Below are 20,983 nucleotides of genomic sequence, written 5' to 3'. Positions count from 1 at the left end.
GCCTTCTTGGGACTATTGAACTTTTACCATTCCTTCCTTCCCCACAAGGCGGCAGTAGCGGAACCCCTACACAGACTCCTGGACAAGCGGGCCCCTTGGGTGTGGGGCCAGCGCCAGGAGGCCGCATTCCAGGCAGTCAAGGACTTGCTTGTCTCAAACTCTGTCTTGGCACACTTTGACGAGAGGCTGCCGATGGTGCTAGCATGCGACGCCTCACCCTATGGCATTGGCGCTGTCCTGGGGCACCAACTCCCGGATGGAAGAGAGGTACCGGTGGCGTACTTTTCCCAGACACTCAACGCAACCGAGCGGAACTACTCGCAAATTGACAAGGAGGGTCTGGCAATCGTGAAGGGAGTAAAAAAATTCCATGATTTCTTGTACGGCCGGCCCTTCACCGTGGTGACTGACCACAAGCCGTTGCTTGGCTTGTTTGCCCCCGAAAAGCAGACCCCCCAAGTGCTGTCTCCTCGCGTCCTCAGGTGGTCAATTTTCCTTGCCAGCTACCAGTATGCACTGATTCACCGACCTGGGAAGGCAATGGGCCATGCGGACGCCCTTAGCAGGCTACCACTACCGGAAACAGGCCCTGACCCAGCACCTGCACAAGAGGTTATGAGCCTGGAGCTGCTTCCCGACCGCCCCATTCAGGCACAAGAAGTTGCACACCATTCCAAGAAAGATAGGGTCATCTCCCGGGTCCTGGACTGGGTGTGGAGGGGATGGCCCAGCAGCAGCCCCGGGCCAGAATTCGCCGGCTACACAACCCGCAAACATGAACTGTCGGCCCACAAGGGGTGCCTGTTATGGGGAAGCAGAGTCGTTGTTCCCCAGCCCCTCCGCAAAAGGGTCCTCACAGCCCTACACGAGACACATCCAGGGGTAGTAAGAATGAAGGCCCTTGCCAGGAGTTATGTGTGGTGCCCGGGGATCGATGGAGAGATAGAGGCCTGGGTCAAACACTGCCAGGCCTGCCAAGAATCCCGCCCAGATCCCCCAAGGGCCCCAGTCCAGTCCTGGGAGTCCGCCCGAGCAGCATGGTCACGCCTGCATGTGGATTTCGCTGGCCCCTTTCAGGGGAAAACATTCTTCATAGTGGTGGACTCCTACACCAAATGGCTGGAAGTCGCACTGGTACCGTCCACTTCCACGTCCGCAGCCATCCGGGTACTACGCAGGCTGTTTGCAACCCACGGGCTCCCTGACACTCTCGTCTCAGACAACGGGACTGCATTTACGTCAGGAGAATTCCAAAGCTTCACAGCACAGAACGCCATCCGCCACATCCGTTCGGCGCCGTTCCACCCTGCCACCAATGGCCAAGCAGAACGCATGGTGCGGACCACCAAGGACACCCTTCGCCACATGACGCAAGGGGACTGGGAGTACCGCCTTGCCACATTCCTTCTAGCACAGCACAGCACCCCCAGCTCAACGACTGGCCGGAGCCCCGCTGAACTACTAATGGGTGGCGCCTTGCAATCAGATTGGACCGCCTTCACCCCGATAGAGCTCAGGATGAGGTAGTGGTGGGGGAAGGCAGGAACCCCCGGACCTTCGAGGCCCAGGACCCAGTGTACGCAAAGAATTTTGGGGCAGGCCCAGCATGGGTACCCGCCACAGTCACCAGGGTCACTGGCCCAGTGTCGTACGAGGTGCTAACGGATGGGGGGCAATGCTGGCGCCGCCACTGCGACCAGATACGGCGACGATTCCCGGGAGAAACCCAGGAGGAGGACAGGTCAGAGGAGTCCCAAGGGAACAGCGGGGCAGTGAGGCCCATAGAGCAGGAGGGGCCAGCAGGAGAGGCAGAATCAGTAAATACAGAGAGGACCCATGAGGCCGAAAGGACACCAGAACCAGAACCACGACTGAGCGAGCCGGTTGCACCAGACCAAACAACCCCATCACAGCCAGCATCCTTGGAACACGAGCCAGAACCTGGAGCCCGGACCAGGGAACACCCCAGGCCGCAACGCACACGTAGGCCACCGGCATACCTTGAGGACTATGAATGCGACCTCCCGGGCAGGACTGGAACTTAGAGGGGAGGGGTGTTATGTACTGAGTGAATAGGATCCAAACTGAAGCAGTCTGATTGGTCCTAGAACAATAGGATCCAAATTGCAGCAGTCTGATTAGTCCTAGAACAATAGGATTCAGAATGCAGCAGTCTGATTGGTCCTAGAACAATGCAGCAGTATGATTGGTTGGCAGGAACCACCCAATCCTGCTCCAGATAGAAGTGAATCCACAACCTGATTGGCTTACAGTAGAATTCCGGAATTAGCCAATCATGTGCAGCCCATTGTGTAAATAATGTATATAAAGCAGATACTGTGAGGGGACTTTCATTCATTCCTCCTCACCACTATGAGCTGAATAAAGAGCATGAAATCACTTTGCGACTCTGAGTATATTTCAGGTTCCAAGCAGTGCTGGGTGGCCACCTATTAAATTTCCCACTATGCTGCAAAGTGATACTACATCACTTTCCCAAAGTGGAAAATCAAAAGGCTAGTTAGGATATAGCTGCTTCTTGGAAGATCAAGCGAGAAAGAAGGGGAGCAGCACAGCAAGTGGCTTCATTAATGAAATACTGTACGGAATAAATACAGTGGTATCTCGGGTTAAGTACTTAATTCGTTCCGGAGGTCCGTTCTTAACCTGAAACTGTTCTTAACCTGAGGTACCACTTTAGCTAATGGGGCCTCCTGCTGCCGCCGTGCCGCCAGAGCACAATTTCTGTTCTCATCCTGAAGCAAAGTTCTTAACCCGAGGTACTATTTCTGGGTTGGTGGAGTCTGTAACCTGAAGCGTATGTAACCAGAAGCATATGTAACCCGAGGTACCACTGTATCAACAGCCCGAGGCCAATGCTAGGTGTTTCTACTCAGAGGAAAGTCTCTGCTCGCTCAGTTCAATAGGACATAGTCCCAGATGTGTATAGCTGTGCAGCCTCAGGGAGTCAGTACCCCTGAAATCAAAAGGACTCGCTTCTGAGCATGCCTGAACTGCAAGGCTGCACTCCGAGGAACATACAGTTCAAGGACCAAGGGACCCTGCTGGATACAAAAGGACAACAAAATGACTTGGCTGGGATTTATTCCAATTTTGCATCCTCCAGTGACGTTATCAAGCGAAGAAGCAACTGCCTTCTAATAAATTGTAAGTGTTTGAGGTGCCACAAGATTGCACTTTTGACTGAAAGCACAGCTACCGCCCACTATGCTCAAGGGAGGAGAGGGGAAAACCTCCACAGGCGAAGCCTTTCTTTAAAAAATATATCAGCCAATGGTACGTGTTAGGGGCTTGCTTTTTTTTTTGCGCTGAGGACAGTTTCCCGCCCTCAACAGGGGATCTGCTGAATTCTCCTCCCACTTGAGTGGCAAGACCAAAAGCTAGGTGACGTCATCGCCTTCCTGATGCTAAATGCATTTCACTTCGATGAGAGCGAAAACTTCCGGTATACCCCTGAATTGGTTTCCCGCCCCTACCCTTCCCCTCCAATGCAAAGCGGGCATTTATCATAGAGCTGCCACAGGGCTGGAGCGGCACAGTACACCACAGTGTGACGGCTTTCAATGGCCACCGGAAGTGCAGGCTGTGTTGCCGCTCTCGGAATGGCCGAGCTCCACTTCTCTCTCCCGTTCTATGTGCCCCTCCCCCCCCGCACGCACCCCGAGAGCATTGTGGGAGGTTCTTTGAAGAAGGTCTTCCGCTTCCTGTTTCCCTTCTTCCTTTCACGTGGTGAGTAGCGGGGAGCAAGGTTTAAAATGAGCGAATAAGTTCAAGCAGGCGCGCAATCTTTTTTTTGGTGAGAGTCTTGGGCGGTCTCCGCAACTGTCTCACGGGGGCTTTTATTTAATTGATATTTTAAAAAAATAAATAAATTTATTTTTAAAAGAAGAAAAATAAATAGTATTTGGGTAAAACAACCTACGTTTTCCACCCTTAAGCGTGCAAAGTACAGTGGTTTTGTTTTCAATCTTTTCCAGGCTTTCACGATGAGGAAGATAAGTAAATTTATCGGGCGATTCGGCCATGCCTGTGACCAGGAACAGAAGAGAAGCGAACTGAAGTTGTGTTCTGTAGGCGGCGAATGGGCTCCGCCTCGTATGCGGCTCGATGGCTGTAGCGTCAAGTCCAGGTTTGTGCCAGCTTTGCAAAATTTATAGATACTAGCTGCTATTAAAACTGTTGCAGATGAATTAAATCTTAACGTTCAGAGGCAGTCTACTTTGTATACCCGATGCTTCTGCACATGATAGGAAAGGACTGTTGTATATGCCTTCCAGAAGCATTTGCTTGGCCCCAGCTGGAAACAAAAGGCTGTAGTCAAGGATATACAGTTGACCCATTGAAATTAATAGATGTGACTGATTTAGGTACATTAACTTCAATGGGTCTACTGTGAGTAGGACTAACATTGGCTACAGTCCAAAATTCTGGATGCCCATGGATCTCTGGCCCTATCCAACAAGTCTTTTAATATCGAAAAAACAAGTACAGGTTCATTGTATTCGTATATGCTTTTCTTGTTTGTGCTGGTGGCTTACAATTGAAATGATTAATCTGAAAATAGTCTTAAGGAAGAAAGCTCTGTTTGCCTGTGACCAATAAATGATCCAATGAAAAAGCCTTGCCTAGTTATTGAAGAGTGTGTTTTCTGCTTGTTCCTGACTGGCACAGAGTAAACGATAAATCTCATATACAGTCAGACAGCAAGGTGGTTGAGAAATTCAATGAGGAATTTCTGTGCACAATAGGGGTCCTAACTTGTGTGGGGAACCTAAACAAGTAGAACAAGCTCCCAAAGGGCTGTGAGGTCAGTGATGGGACCATGTAGGAGAGGGTGAAGCCTGTGAGCACATCCCCATGCTTCATGTGCTTAATGCTTGAAGGGCCTTAATGAGAACCCTTTCCTGAAACAACTTGCAGCTGTGAAAACTGTGTAGAATAATTGTTTAGTCACTTTTATATATTGTCAGTTATTGTGTCCTGTAGTAATTTTTTGAGAGCAACAGCTTAACTTTATACATCGAACATGTAGAATCCCAGCATTCTAGATTCTGTGGCTTTCTTTGTGCACATTTCATTATTTAGAAACTCTGCAAGATTATTTTATAATCTTCATTACTTATATTTTAGGGAAATGTGAAATACTGTACCCAGAAGCCTGGGTAGTGTTGGAAGAGTGCACAACCATGGAAGTACATCCTTAAAAATAGTGAGATAACCAAAAGCATGGCTTTTGTTATTAAAGCATAAGGTCAGTATTGTAGATATCAACATTTATTAACACTTGGTTTTTCATAAATATTTCTGTTTGTGAAATAAAATATTATGTGTTTACAGTTCAAGACAGAATTAACGTATTGGGTTGAAACAGTAAATGAGTAAGAAGCTTGTGTACCTATAATTAATCGAGACTAGAGTCACATCTTGATGTCTTCAGTCATTGTGGTGTGCTATAGTACTCGGAGAGAAAAACTGATCTTTATTCACTGACTTTGTTGTTCTGTAGCAAAGTCAGTCACCAGGTTAGTGACAGACCTTCCCCTGAATTCCAGTGAATTTTCTGAAAATTGGGGGAGGCAAGAGTGCTGGTTAAAGTGAGTATAAAGAGTTTCAAGGGAAGAGATTTGTAAGTAAAAAAGAGCCACACAGCAACATTGCATTGCTTTTTCCTTTGTAGCCATCAAGTTTATTTGGAAAAGTTGTTACGAGACCTTACTGCTTGAAGGGGAGAAAACTATGCACTAGATCAACTCTGCATGCTAAGTGGATGAGACCCCAAACCACACTGGATTAAGAGTCCCTACTGATTTTGTAGTCTTGGTAAGTTTGTGAGCAGCAAATATAGGCTTTGGATTACAGGCATCTTCAACCTTTTCAGGCCCAGGACCCGCTTTTAACCCAAACATGAATTTGGCAACCCATTTCTTACTCTTTTACCATATATTTGCATGATGATACTGCTCCGCTTGCAAAGCACCTTGGATCAGGCTACAACCTTACCTACCAGTTTAATAATAGTGTTTCTACATGTTAAAATTTCAAATGTGTTCTATTCATGGTTGGGGAGCCCAGCAGTTCCAGTTTGGCCTGCTTAAACCAATCCACACCCACCTGTCACATTGGGTGTGGTGGCTTCTGGCTTCAACTGAAGCGTCCAGTTCTGGCTCTTAAGTGGAAAATAATGCCAGGAATGGTAGCGGTTATTTGTAATCCTTTTGAGAAGTCTAAATTATCAAGTACCAAAAATGCTTGTTTACATCTAGGCTATAGTCACAGACTGTTGCTTTGGGTGTACTGGTAGTGATTTGTTACCTCTTTGGAAGCTGCCTTCCACTACAAAACTCTTAAAACTGCAAATACATTTAACTGAAGCAAGTTGTTCTCCATCAACCCTACATTTGGCCAGCACAACTTTCTACTCTCCATCTGGGTATATCATTCCACCAATGTTTCAGTAAACTTGTTTAGTCAGTCTGCATCCAGTCTGAGGGTTCTGCCTGCCTGATGTGTTGCTAATGCCACATATATAGTACTGAATAGGCTTGAGTTTAGGGGTTGCGGGTGGCGCTGTGGTCTAAACCACTGAGCCTACGGCTTGCCGATCAGAAAGTCGGCAGTTCGAATCCTCACGATGGGGTGAGCTCCTGTTGCTCGGTCCCAGCTCCCGCCCACCTAGCGGTTTGAAAGCATGACAAAGTGCAAGTATATACCACTCCGGCAGGAAGGTAAACGGCGTTTCTGTGCGCTGCTCAGGTTTGCTAGAAGCGGCTTAGTCATGCTGGCCACATGATCCAGAAGCTGTCTGTGGGCAAACACCGGCTCCCTCAGCCTGTAAACCAAGATGAGTGCGCAACCCCAGTCTGCGACTGGACCTAACCCGTCAGGGGTACCTTTGCCTAGGCTTGAGTTTATATTGAGGGAATACTTCCTTTACAAATTTGTTTCTTCTCAGGATTACTATGAAGGGGAAAGTGCCTAAGCAACTGCTTTTCAAGTGTCCAGCAGGAGAGTGGATCCATAAATTTGGAGAGTTATTGTTAACTTTCGTCTCAAGTATTAATAAAAAGTTTGTGTAAAAGCTGAAGTTGTTTGGGTTTTGTTTGTTACATGAGGATATAATTTTGAGGAATGCATTCCAGTGGAGGATGAATTCTGTAATATTCAAACTTGCATATTGTTATATATGTCTTTGCAACCTCCCTTAGATATTTTATATCAGGGGTGGCCAACTCCCAAGAGACTGCAATCTACTCAAGAGAGCTAAAAACTGGCAGTGATCTACCCCTTTGGGGGGGGGTTCAGGTCAAAGTTGTTGAGCTTTTGCTCAGCTGCTTTGGGGGGTGGCGCTGTGGTCTAAACCAGAGCCTAGGACTTGCCGATCAGAAGGTCGCAGTTCGAAGCCCTGCAACGGAGTGAGCTCCTGTTCCGGTCTCAGCTTCTGCCCACCTAGCAGTTCGAAAGCACATCAAAAGTGCAAGTAGATAAATAGGTACTGCTCCGGCGGGAAGGTAAACGCCGTTTCTGTGCGCTGCTCTGGTTTCGCCAGAAGCGGCTTAGTCATGCTGGCCACATGACCCGGAAGCTGTCTGCAGCACTTCAGGATGCGAACTCTGTGGGTTGCCTGTCACAAATTACGTCCACAACCAGAGATTCCACTGTATGTTTCATGGATTTTAACACAAATTATGTCCTGCATAGGGAATCGTTCAATTCTGAAGAAAAAGCATTTCAATTTAAATAGCTGCCTAGATTTGTACAATGTTTTTGTTTTTCCTTAAAGTTAATATATAGCTAGTTTGTTCTTGTTCACATTTGCTGGTGTGAACTGCACATAGTTTACTACCTAAAAAGCCTATGTATTAAACAGAATAATGTGAACATGGTCACCTTAAGACTATGGCATGATATATGGTATACAATCAAAATTCTGGGCAACCACAATCACTTGGCACAGAAAGATACATTTCCAGTAGGGACAAAAAACACTGGTATCGTCTCTGAATTGCTCATGTGCAGGTGCTCTCTCACATGCAGAACACTCCAAACACAATGAATTTCACAAAACATTGTTCATGTGCTTAAGCCTATCTTTACAACGAACAAAAAAAATATTCTCTCGGTGGACCTCTCCTCCCCCCCCCCAAAAGAAAATCAAGTTAGGAGTATTCAAATTGGCAATGAGACACTTCAGATTTTAAGCTTATGAATACACAGCTGAAATTGTGTTTATTGAAGCCTGGGTACATAGAAAAATCATTTATGCCACTAACACGCAGGCACCACCAACTTCTTTGATTTTCTCTTCTGCCTTTCTGCTGAAGAATTTTGCTTTCACAATTACAGGCTGTTTGGGCAGTTTCCCCTTGCCCAGGACTTTGTAGTAACCCTGGAAAGATAATGAGATTTAGCAGAAACTCTCAAGTCCAAAATAAGGTACACAAAGCCTTTTTAGTCACTACCAGCTGAACCAATTTCCGTACAAATCAAAAGCAAAATATTTCACACACCACTTGATCTTAGCCAAAAGGCCGAGAAGCGATCAAAAGCAAAATATTTCATACACATTTTGCCTGAGGACATACCAAGAACGGTTTGTATACTTGGATCCTACATTTGTTCCAACCAGTGGAAGGGGAAGGGAGGTAACTTTTGCCAGTTTTCCCTGTGAATCCCCAAAATTCTTTAAGAGCATTAAGGAACCCTTTGGTACTATTTCCATCGCCAGAATTCTACACTTGATCAAAGCACACTTAGGAACAAAGCCAGTGTCAAGAATGCTGTGTGCACAATGCAGTTTCAACACAAACACTGGGTGGCCATACATATTAAGAGCAAAATCAAGTGTTTAATATACAGTATAACTATACTGAAATCCTAATTATTACAGTAGCCTTATTAGTCCAATGAAAATGTTACAAAGTAGCACATAAGCTTTTCAGTTCTCTGCAACTAATCATCAGGCTTGATGGTAAAGAAGCCGCCAAAGTTTGAGGGAGGGAAAGAAAGGGAGCAAAAGCCATCCATATCTACATCTGGGAGACAGAACTAGGGAACAGCTGGTTTTGTATTTTCAGAGACAGGCAATTGGCACCCTAAAACCTGCATAGCACCTAACAAAGCCTCATTTGAACACCTGCACTCTAGACTCTCACCAGATGCAGACATGGTCAGCTTTACCACCAGTCAAATTCTCCCGAACTTTATTTAGCATCTATCCTGAAGAAGAGTTCTGGAGAATTTGAAAACTTGCACAATGTTTTGAGACATTTTTGTTGGAATAGTTTCATCTTGGCCTAAGAGGGACCTCACTCCATGGTGGCTCCTTGCACCTTCATTACATATCTTTAGGTGCCAGGCAAAAACATTCCCCTTTGGCTAATTAAACAAGCTATAGCCCTTTAAGTTAGTGGGGCGGTATTTTATTGTGTTGTGTATTTTGTGCTTTTATGCTGTAAACCACCCTGTGATCCTTGGATGAATGGTGGTAAATAATTCTTAGCCTGCACTCCTAACCGTGTCTGCGCAGATGTTAGTCCTACTGAATTCAATGGGTCTTACTTTCAAGTAAGGGGTGTTAGAAGTTCAGCTTTTGTCTCTGAAACTATTTTAGGACTTACCATACTACACAACTTCACACACAAGCTTCACACACGTTTTATATTTTCGAAATAAACTTACCGAGCGTACGACATCAATAACCGGAGCTAATCCCGCCGGATTTTTGGCATAGTTGAGTCTTGTTTGCTCACTAACAAGTGTCCAGAGTTTGTCCAGATTCACTGTAGGACAGAAGTGCTGGTTTTTCTTCAAGTGGTAATGTCTCATACCAACTTTTCCAAAATAACCAGGATGACTGGCAAGAAATCACAGACGGAATACAGTCAATGTGCAACTCATTTTGAAATGCATGTGCATCATTACCTAGCTAGAGGACATACAAAGTATATAACATTAATTGCATAGCCTACTGAATGAGAAATTCTCTTCATTTAAATTTCTGTAGCCAGGTTCATCAGGTTGTTTTATGCTTAAAACCATTGCAAGGTATATCTAGTCTACTAGTACCCAGCTTATTTCCCTCACACATGCCTCAAAGACATTGTCTCCTAGACACTTTCAGGCTAAGTTAACGTGGTCCACAGAGGTGAAGAACAAGAAAATACAGAGTTATAAGGAGTATTTATTGTCCGAAGTAATAACTAATTTAGTTCCAGGTAATCAACTAGAGCAAAAATCAAACTAATCAGATGGAAAAAGCCTGTCTATTTCTGTGTCCTTACACAGTTGTCCCAGTATTTCACTGCCCTGGTGCCCAAAGTACCATAACACACGACATTACAAACACTGCTGTACACAAACCACCCTAAATTTATAATTTGCCAGGAGGGGGTTCTGCACTACAGGTAACTTTTATGCCCAAATATTCTGTGACAGAAGACAGGCTACAGCAACTTCAAAAAAAACAAGTTCTTCTAAAAGAAAGGGAAAGCTGTAGTTGATCCAACAATAAATACTTGTCTTAACTGTGGCTACAGTGGGAGGTCCTCCAAGCTCTTGCTTTTTATATGAAAGCAGTCAAAGACACACAGTTCTATTCGTTTCCTTGCAGCAACCCCAGCAAGTCACCAAACCCTTTTGGAAAACCAGAGCATTGACTCAGCATTACAAAGACATGCAGAATGACGATACAGATCCTCCTGGTGGCCCCACATCTCCCAGTTTGGGATAAGAGTTTTGTTACTAACCTGGTGGCTGACTGAGCTATGAATAGGGCAGTCAGTGAATAAAGGTCAGTTATTGCTCTTCGAGTACTATAGCACACCATGATAACTGACAATATCTAGATGTGACTCTAGTCTCGATTGCTGTAGATCAGTAGCAGCCCATGTGATGGGTTTGAGTTGCCCTTCCGACATTGGCATGGTTGCAGTCTGGGCTGTGGACACATTCTGGTGCTCCTGGTCATACACCCACATAGTCCCAACCTCATTGTCACCCTATCCAGGTGAACTGCAGCAGTGTAGCAACTTCACCCCACCAAACAGGCCACTCTGGTATAGATAAGTAGATAAGCATAACTAATTCAAAATTAAAGCTGAAATCCTCTGCAAAAGTCCACCAGAAACAGTGTAATGGACTGCCTCATGGCCCAAAGCAAGAGTAGGTTATTATTCCACTTCAGCCTATATTTAACAAAACTAACATCTACACAGTGGTAAAGGTTATTTTGGTACCTATTATGTTCTTTGCATTATATACATAAATGCTTTACAAGGAACAAAAAAAAAATGTAAAAAATTGCTTACTATTTGTCAAAATTAATTCTGTGGTGGTGCAAACCCCCAGCATTACCACGGCCTCCAGGATGCTTCCTGTGTTTGCCTATGATAGAAATGAAGAACAGATTAAAATCCCGAATTCAACTTCAATTAACATGCATTTCCCAACCTCACTGTAACCATCATCATTTTCCCCTGCACTCTGGTTTTATTTCAATCAAGATTGTGAAATAGTCAAGCCTTAAAATAACTAAGTATTAAAAATGAAGCTTACAAGTACTACTAATGTTATTCTCTACATGACTTAGTCTAGTAATAAAGCAGAATATATCCCAAACCATGAATGAGCACAAACCAACAAAGTAAATAATCCTCTACACTTACCGATACGGCCGTGGCCATGGCTAACATGACCCCTCAGTTTCCTGGTCTTCCTCAGTCTGGAAGGCTTAAAATATTAGACTTGTGTAAAATATATATATGAGAAAAACATGCACAACAAAGCTTGACGTAAAAGGGCTATCAACCCCTAGCAGACCACACGACTTCAGATGAAACAATTTAAGCACAACCCCCTTTCTCCACTAATCATTTCATCACAATTTTTTGGCTCCTCCTTTCATGAACTGTTTAGTTATAAAAACTCTGTAATTAAGAACTAACACATTTGCTTTCTTCCAATCTCTCTCCTAATCCCCTTTGTATCGTATTTTTCACTTGTAAGTTTGAGAGCAGGGCTGTTTCATTACTGATTTTTGTAAGCTACTATAGGCGGCTTTTAGGCTGAAGAGCATGCTTAAAAAGAGAAGTGTTAAATATATAAATATTTGTGTGTTTTTTAATGATGTTACATTTTGCGGCATTGATATGGTTCTTTATGTTTATGCTTATAGGGGTGGACAGAAGGTAGATCATATTCCATAGGTAGACCTCTGATCAGTTGCTGGCATATAACCTGGTACCTCTTAGCTGCTGGGATTCTTTCCATGAATGGTAGTTCCTCATTAGATCCAGCAAGGCACTTCTTATGCTCTTAAGATTTAACACTGCCCAGTTATGCTTTAAATTAAAATGTCCTGAATAGCCACACTTGCATTGCAAATTTAATATAAACTGGATCTAGCAAAACAACAACAAAACAACCGACTTAAGTAAGCCCACCCCTACACTAATATACTCTTAGCCATCTTGAGCCTGTGCAACAAGATTGAGTAAATGAAACAAATACACTACCATGCTGCTTTGATTTTATATACTGTACACTGCCTTGGCATTTCAATGAGGGGCAGTGTATAAATACATAAAATAAGAAGGAAAACGCTTCTGCTGTGTGGTCTTTCTAGCCGGGAAGCATATATCGCTTTTTTATTATTACTATTAATATTCTGTTGGGAGCCGCCCAGAGTGGCTGGGGAAACCCAGCCAGATGGGCAGGGTATTATTATTATTAGGCCCTGCTTCCTTCCCCCCCCCCCCAAAGTACTACGTACTCTGGAGAAGAGCTTCTACAGGCCATGTGCTCTGCAGTGAGGATCCTTCCTCTTCCAAAAGGGGTGTCCGAGAGCCGTCCCTTGCATACAGGGTCCCCACATCCCACCCCACCCCGCCGGGCAGAGATGCACGTGGCCCATTTTGAATTACTTGCAGAAATTAAAGAGGGGAGGGACAACAACGGGGCGCAGTCCTGGGGATGCGGCTGCCACGTCCCGCTCCAGGCAATTCCACGAGGCTCTGGGCAGAGGAGGAAGGGCTCCCCTTTACCGCCTCCCTCCGACTGCAGGACGAAGCAGAAGGAGGGAGGAGGAGGAAGGCCCCGGCCCAGGCCTCAGACCAGAAGCCACCCTCCTGACACGCTGCGCAGAGAAGCCCCGCAAAACCGTCTCTGCCGAGCACGCCGCATCGCTACCTACCATCTTGCTGGGCCAGAGTCAAAGGGAAAGAGAGAGGCCTCTCTCGCGAGCTTTCACAAAAGAACCGGGGAAGCGCGCTCTTCTCGCGATGTCTCGCGCGGCGGGGGTTGGGGGTGGGGAATGGGTCAACGAAGCTCAAAGCGCAGTTTCCGCCGCTCACGCATTCATGCCTCACTTCCGGTTCTGAGTAAGCCTCCTCCATGTGCGGGGCAAGAGGGGCGGAAGTAGAGGTGGCCGATGCAAAAGTTTAGCCAGGGCGCGCAGCCACAGGCTTCCTTTCGTTGCGCTATTCTGAAATGATCGTGCCCTCTTGTCTTACAGAAGAGTCTTGTTGCTCGTTGTAGGAGTAACGTTGGTTATTGGAAGAGAACACTTGAGGGTTTTAAGAGGGGGACGGGACACAATTTAGGCTGTTAAAAGAGATTGAAGAAAGGTTAAATAAGCTGGTGTGCAGTGCATGGGTTTAGTTTGCTTTCTTGATGAATAAGAACAATAAGAATAAGAACCCCACTGTGTTTCTGTGAGAAAATAAATACTGGAAGTGTTATCAGTGAGAATTTCAGTATGGTGCTTGGTGTGTGTCTGCGATATCAGTGGGGTGTGGAGTTGCGTAGGGGGCTGTGTGAGGCAGAACGTGTAGAAGGGTTTAAGTGTGGGATTTAATGTGTAGCAGGCTATAGCGGATTCAGTGAGCGCTTGACTTTAACACTCATATTGGGGAGATAGTTGGGGGGGTGCATGCAAGGTTATGGGATGTGCTCTCTTAAGGGGTCCCATAGTGCGCCCCCACCCACCCAATGGATGATTAAAACCAGCACCTTAAACCTGATCCTGTACTCCACCGGGAGCCAGTGCAGCTGGTGTAGCACCGGGTGAATGTGATCTCGCAGCGAAGACCTTGTAAGGAGTCTCGCTGCAGCATTCTGCACCCGCTGGAGTTTCTGGGTCAGTCTCAAGGGCAGCCCCACGTAGAGCGAGTTACAATAATCCAATCTGGAGGTGACCGTCGCGTGGATCACAGTGGCTAGGTCAGGGCGAGAGAGGTAAGGAGCCAACTGCTTAGCTTGGCGGAGATGGAAAAATGCCGCCTTTGTTATAGCTGCAATCTGCGCCTCCATGGAAAGGGAGGCGTCGAAGATTACACCCAAACTCTTAACAGATGGTGCTGGCACTAATTGCGCCCCCGCAAGAGATGGGAGTTGCCCCCCCAATCCCATATCGCCCTGTCCCAGCCACAGGACCTCTGTCTTCGAACGATTTAGCTTCAACCGGCTCCTACGTAACCATCCAGCCACAGCTTCCAAACATCTGGTCAGTGTGTCTGGGGCCGAGTCAGGATGGCCATCCATCAACAGATAGAGTTGGGTGTCATTGGCATACTGATGGCAACCCAGCCCAAAACTCCGAACAAGCTGGGCCAGGGGGCGCATAAAGATGTTGAAAAGCATCGGGGAGAGTATCGCACCCTGAGGTACTCCACACACCAAGGAGTGGCGCGATGACAATTCCCCCCCAAGCGCCACTCTCTGACCCCGACCAGAGAGAAATGAGCGCAGCCATTGAAGGACTGTGCCCTGGATCCCCACGTCGGCAAGGCGGTGGTCCAGAAGTTCGTAATCGACCATGTTGAAAGCTGCTGACAGATCTAGAAGAATCAGCAGCCCCGACCCGCCTCGATCCAGCTGCCTACGGAGATCATCTGTTAAGGCGACCAGAGCCGTCTCGGTCCCATGACCAGCGCGGAAGCCGGACTGGAATGGATCCAAAGCCGATGTTTCATCCAGAAACCCACCAAGCTGTTCGGCAACCGCTCTCTCAATCACCTTACCCAGGAACGGAAGATTCGAAACCGGGCGGTAATTGGATAGATCTAAAGGATCTAATGATGTTTTCTTTAAGAGCGGGCGCACCACTGCCTCCTTCAGTTCTTCTGGGAATGTCCCCGTGCCAAGGGACAAATTGATGATATCCCCCAGGAGGGCCCGCACCTAATAGTCGCTGCTACATCTTTTAATACAGGGATAGGAAACCTGTGGTGCTTCAGGTGTTATTGGGACTGACCACTGGCCATGCTTCTCTGAGGCTCATGGGAGTTGAATAACATTGGAGGGCCACAGGTTCCCCGACCCTCTTTAAATACCGGTATATTCCATAAATGAACTGGGTAATGTCTGCTTAAAAAGCAATGCCAATAGATTCCACTGGGTGACCAGGAATTCTAGCTTTTTAAAGAATAAGCCTAAAGGAACAAATCACTCAGCCCTCAGGAGGTGCACAAGTCCCACTCTGCAAGTGGAATGCCTAGGATTTTTAGGATGCAGTTAGTAAATTTTATTAGTTTGACTGTTACTTTGCCAAGATGCAGAGGTTAGCTTCTAACAAGGTTTAAAACAATGGTTTAGTACTTTGGGCTGTCAAACCCAGTCCTATGAATATCTACTTGGGGGGGAAATCCCACTGTGTTCTAAGGGATTTACAGCACGAGTTATACAACTTCAAAGTAAACCTAGTTATTCATTTAGTATTGAGGCAGCAGCCAACATCAGAAGAATTCTAATGAATGACATTTGACACAAGTATTTACACAATTTATTAGAAATCATACATACATTAGAAAAAGATGGACTGTACCTCACCATTTGCAGCCTGTGTGTCAAAAGGCCAGAGATTTCTCCATGTTTAGCAATCATAGTGCAGAATGCATTATAATTTACTGACCATGATTTAAAACAAAGCAGATAATCTGTGATTGTGAATCAAGTACCTTATTACAGAATAACTTGTTATTCTTTTTCTTGAAAAATTAATTAGAAGAAACACTAGAGAAAAATATAAACTCTGTCATATAAAAAATCAGACCTCTTTCATATACCCCCACCCCCAAATTCCCACACTGGAGTTCATTCGCTTCCACAGTACACCATGTAGCTCTCACAAATATCTGATGAAGTCAGTGGTTCCGCTGAGACAGTCGGCTGCACATAATTAGCTATTCAGTTTGCACCAAGCATAACTCAGTTTGCACTAAAGAAAGAAGCACCTGTTATTTTCAGGAATATACAAATATTACCACAGTTGTCCGTGCTCGTGACAATTTTTGTTTGTTTGTTAAGGACGCTTACAGCACATCATTTACAAATATCCAAATACATTATTATTATTATTATTATTATTGCTGATGCACAGTGAAACATCATTTGCAGTCACTTAAACTTGTGACCAGCTAATTTTGTCCCCTCCAGCATCAGAATTGGAAAAAAAGATGTAGGTGGTGATCTGTGCCGGCATCATAAATAGTCTTTGGATCCATATTTCAGTAGAAATGAATTAATTCTTCTTGTGAAGGAACCTCATTTTATTTCCTGAAATAACACAAATGAGATATCATAGAGTTATTAATATACATTTTAAATCATCAGGAATTCAAAACAGCACAACCTCTTTTTGGTAAAGAGGTCACAGCATACAATGCAATCTATATCTTGGTAGTGTCTCAGAAATTTAGTTTGAAAAGCAGCATAGAACTCACTACTACCACAATCCTGGTTTATGTAGATGAGATGAAACACAATGATGAAACACTCTTGTTTTACAGTGGTACCTTGGGTTATAGACGCTTCAGGTTACAGACTCCGCTACCCCAGAAATAGTACCTTGGGTTAAGAACTTTGCTTCAGGATGAGAACAGAAATTGTGCTCCAGTGGTGCGGCAGGAGTGGGAGGCCCCATTAGCTAAAGTGGTACCTCAGGTTAAGAACAGTTTCAGGTTAAGAACAGTTTCAGGTTAAGAATGGACCTCCAGAACGAATTAGGTTCTTAACCCGAGGTACCGCTGTATGTCTTAAAATTTATTTTCATGCTCAAACGTTATAATAAAATTAAGAGGAGAGCTATCTGACACATACAGTGGTGCCTCGCAAGACGAAAATAATTCGTTCCACGAGTCTTTTTGTCTTGCGATGTTTTTCGTCTTGCGAAGCACGGTCCGTCGCAACTGCGCCTCTTCAAGCGGCTTTAAGAAAAAAGCGCAAGACGTTTTCGTCTTGCGAAGCAAGCCCATAGGGAAATTCGTCTAGCGAAGCAACGCAAAACCGAAAAACCCTTTCGTCTAGTGAGTTTTTCGTCTTGCGAGGCATTCATCTTGCGGGGCACCACTGTACATGGAGTGTGCGCGCACAGGTAACAATTTCTGTGTACAAAGAGGAATTATGTCTTCCTTATCACTACTTGTACTGGGTTGACAAGCTTACTGTCTCTGTTTTTTAAAGTCCTCACCACAGCCTCCTCTCCACATCCCATTTAAGGACATATTGTTAAAGTATATTGTTATATCTTTGCCCTCCCTTGATTCTTTTGAAAAGCATGAGCTTTACATTATATGAACTTTATGCTATATGCAATGAATGAATGAAACAAGTCCCATTTCTTCAAAAAATAAAGAGACTAATTTTAAGTGTGTTTGGGGGGCAGGTCCTTGACCCTTTTCTGCTTTTCATCTACATGTATAGTTTCTCCCCTCAGTCTAGAGTCTCGCATATACTCTAAAGCAGGGATGGGGCATCCTACAGATATTATTGGACTCCCACTCTCATCATCCCCACAAACACAAACATTTCAACAATCTAGAAGCCAAAGAGCTAAATCAATTCTTTCTTTTTTTAAAAGAAGCACACCTTCCCTACCTATATTAAAACGAAAACAGTACTATGAATCACATTTTATTTTGCTTATCAGATACAATATATCATAATGTCATTTAATCAACTGAGGCCCTTCTAAAGAATTTTCAGTTGTTGTATGCATTGGATCATGCATACAAAGCGTGTTACCAGGACTGTTAAATAGGTCAGCACTTTCTGTGGAAGCTAAGCTCTTCCATTATTTGTTAATAAATGTTGCCTTCTCTTGCATATCTACCAGATGCTACAATGAAGAAGCCTCCAGGAAAAAAATGTGCTTTATAATAGGGCCTTTTCTTAGCATTTTTTCAACGTGATGCACATGTTTCAATATTTCAAAGCCTCTGTTTTAAGTTCCTTACCAAGGCCTCGCAGAAACTTATTTACTCCACTTTGTTCAGTGTCTGGAAGCTCTTCCAAATACTGTTCAACCCTCTGTTCAAAGAGACCTGTGGGAAATGGATGAAAGAGAAATATTGGTCTTTTTCCAAGAAAAAGGAGGATCAAGACCTAGTGCTCTTACTTTTGTGGCAGCCAGAGACCCTTTCTCTCTCTCATACACACACACACACACACACACACACACACACCATTTGTTTTCTGAAGGGTATTTCAAAAGCCTTATTTTCAAACGTTCCATGTCTTCATTCATCCCAGCATTCATCAGCCTTTCTCCTGTTAGGAGATGGTGGGTGGGATTGCCAAAGTCTTTTTTCCTAGACACCCGCTTCCTTTAAAAATAAATGCCAAGTGCGTAAGCTGAATGCACACAAGCTAAATGCTTGTAAGTTGCAAATTATGAGTACTACAATACATTAAAAAACGAAAAGGCCATCTCACAGTTGAGAGAACAGGCCTTACCTTTTGCCCTGCATTTTCGGAGTTCTCTATCTTGGATAAACCCAGCAAACATCTGAGATTCCATAAAGACCTCTAAGAAACGGCGGATGCTCTTTGAAGCCACAGATTTGCGGAAAGCTTCTCTTTGGAAGACTCGCTCAGCCTTTTCATTTTGAGTGAGGAAAAGGGAATAGTGTCCGATCGTCTCCACAAAGAAACGGATGAACACTTCTGATACTAATCCGTTCAGAGTATTACACTCTGCAAGAAAAGAGGAAACAGTATGTAGTAGAACCCACACAATATGAACTGGATGTCTCCTCCCCCAACTCCTGAATACCATTGTGTGTGTCCCTGCAGCTCCCTATCGCTGTAATTGCACATAAACATCCTACATTATTAGGGTATTAGAATAGGATGTTCATTATCAGACTATTGTTTAAAATGTCTAAGTGGTATACAACAGATTAGCCAAAAAGTGCAAGGGAAAGAATGTTGTATTCAACAGGACATCGCCAAGAGACTGTCCAGCAGCTAGAAGCATCACTCCCACCCCCCAAAATCATTTGATATACATTTAAAATTCATTTGACGTAAAGACAGCATGCTAGTTTCCTCAATTCTCATAACCAAAGGGCTGTACGAATACCAACAAATGGGGTTGGGTCTTCTGGAGCAGGTTTTTTGAAGACCTTCACTTTGTTCTTCAAACATTATATTCTGGGCATTTCCCTCATTTATCAAAATACCAGTGGGTTTAGAGTGTATACAGTGGTGCCTCGCAAGACGAAATTAATTCGTTCCGCGAGTTTTTTCGTCTTGCGGGTTTTTTCGTCTTGCGAAGCACGGTGTCAGAAAAGTTTTGGAAAAGCTTCAAAAATCACCAAAGTCTTCAAAAACCTCAAAAAAGGCTACCACACCGCATGCTATGAGTTGTTCCTCGAAGTCAAGTCGCATCTGTATTAACGGTTTTAAGAAAAAGGAAACAAACTTGCAAGACGTTTCCGTCTTGCGAAGCAAGCCCATAGGGAAAATCGTCTTGCGAAGCAACTCAAAAAACTAAAAACCCTTTCGTTTTGCGAGTTTTCCGTCTTGCGAGGCATTCGTCTTGTGAGGTACCACTGTACCACAATTATACCAGGAGCCAAGCAAAATGTTTGTTTCCAAACAGCCTTTGCAATATCTTTTTCCCTTGAATGAGAATGCCTTTGAATCTCATGGAGAAACTATTTTGTTTAACTAAGAAAGAAACTGTGAAGGAATGGTCAAACATTAGTATGAAAGGAGCAGCCAGCAGCCAAGGCTGAATTGTTGCCACTCTCAGACTCCAGTAAGTACAAAGCATACCAAGAGGCTCCTGCCAAGTTTCTCTAAACTGATTCCCCCACCAAGGCTCAGATCAATATCTGCCCATCTCATGTGGCTAGGTCAGCCAATTGACTGTGGAATGTCTCTTGTCTTGTAAGGTGGACACTTTAAGTTGACTTAAATTCCTCCCTTTAATTTGTAAATAAACAGGTAAGAGACCTTTTCTTCCCTTTTCCTAGTCATAGGATAACTAGCTTGGTTCAAGACAGTATTATTAAATTTATTAAAAAGCCATTTGCATTCTTTTAAAAAAAAGGGTAAATGACAGGACACTTTTGCAAGGATGCATGTAGCACAATCCCACGGACATTCATGTAACAAATCAAAATGAGTATCGAGCTCTGCAAAGCCAAGTGTGTGGAAGTCAGCCATTCAGAACCTAAGAAATATTAAAATAGTTCTAAAGTCTCTTTATGGGCTACCAAACACTTCAAGTTCTACAGACAGATGCATCAGTTGTTTTCCAAGGGAAGTCACAATGACTCAGATCAACACAGCAAGCTGCTCTGAACCAACTGTGGCTCCTGTTTCGCTTCCATTGGGAATAGCACAGCATCCAAGCTTGTAATTAAATTCTTACAAACACAATAAGTGAACCAAAAAAAGAAAAGAAAAACAGTCATGGAAGTCACTCTTCAGAATAGCTGGCTATAGTCAATCAAATGGTTAGCAATGAGTGACAGTGTTGTGGAAAAAAATGTGTGCCATCGTTAAATACTGAATAGTTTACTGTTGTGAAGTACATTTTTTGAAGTTGTTTTTCTTAAAGGGTTTTCATAGTTAACAGAGGTACATAAAATGTCTCTGTTTTCAATTCATAGAGTCCTTTCTACAGGTCAGTTACATTCAGCGTGAGAATGTAATGGTGTGTTGTGAAGTACACTTT

At 44.3% G+C, this 20,983-nt stretch overlaps 2 protein-coding genes and 1 long non-coding RNA gene across 12 annotated transcripts in view; 1 reads left to right on the top strand and 2 right to left on the bottom strand.

Annotated features, from left to right (window-relative positions):
• Positions 1-3,664: 3,664 nt before the first annotated feature.
• On the top strand, positions 3,665-7,105 carry LOC308583498. Of its 3 annotated transcripts, none has more exons than XR_014006257.1 (5): positions 3,665-3,750; positions 3,999-4,150; positions 5,152-5,272; positions 5,699-5,841; positions 6,974-7,105. It is a non-coding gene; the product is annotated as an uncharacterized lncRNA (long non-coding RNA). The 3 variants fall into 3 exon arrangements; XR_014006258.1 differs by lacking the exon at positions 3,665-3,750 and adding an exon at positions 3,769-3,817; XR_014006259.1 differs by lacking the exon at positions 3,665-3,750 and having other exon boundaries at positions 3,889-4,150.
• A 1,108-nt stretch (positions 7,106-8,213) lies between these two features.
• RPL27A (ribosomal protein L27a) lies at positions 8,214-13,303 on the bottom strand. Its single transcript, XM_081186213.1, has 5 exons — positions 13,211-13,303; positions 11,685-11,748; positions 11,328-11,403; positions 9,700-9,874; positions 8,214-8,407 (listed from the first exon to the last, which is right to left on the bottom strand). Exons 1-5 carry the CDS (start codon positions 13,211-13,213, stop codon positions 8,279-8,281), a joined length of 447 nt encoding a protein of 148 aa, XP_081042339.1. The 5' UTR covers positions 13,214-13,303; the 3' UTR covers positions 8,214-8,278.
• A 2,468-nt stretch (positions 13,304-15,771) lies between these two features.
• Positions 15,772-20,983, bottom strand: part of DENND2B (DENN domain containing 2B) — a 163,317-nt gene continuing 158,105 nt past the window's right edge. For all 8 annotated transcript variants that reach the window (XM_081210971.1, XM_081210973.1, XM_081210970.1 and 5 more), the window contains 3 exons: positions 18,751-18,990; positions 18,252-18,338; positions 15,772-16,572 (listed from right to left, as the gene is read on the bottom strand). In XM_081210971.1, coding sequence (XP_081067097.1) covers positions 16,538-16,572; positions 18,252-18,338; positions 18,751-18,990 — 362 coding nt within the window. In that variant the 3' untranslated portion in view covers positions 15,772-16,537. The remainder of the gene's footprint in view (positions 16,573-18,251; positions 18,339-18,750; positions 18,991-20,983) is intronic.

Source organism: Podarcis bocagei, assembly GCF_964188305.1.
Source record: "Podarcis bocagei genome assembly, chromosome: 1".
Classification (NCBI taxonomy): Eukaryota; Metazoa; Chordata; class Lepidosauria; order Squamata; family Lacertidae; genus Podarcis; species Podarcis bocagei.
The sequence above is the reverse complement of the archived record's forward strand: the minus strand, read 5'-3'. Positions and strand labels throughout refer to the sequence as shown.

What these genes read in the sequence shown, in the direction of transcription:
- RPL27A (XM_081186213.1), bottom strand. An exon ending in AGAATTAATTTTGACAAATA is followed by an intron (nt 9,875 to 11,327) that starts GTAAGCAATTTT and finishes ATTTCTTGCCAG; the next exon opens with TCATCCTGGTTATTTTGGAA. An exon ending in TTATTGATGTCGTACGCTCG is followed by an intron (nt 8,408 to 9,699) that starts GTAAGTTTATTT and finishes TTATCTTTCCAG; the next exon opens with GGTTACTACAAAGTCCTGGG.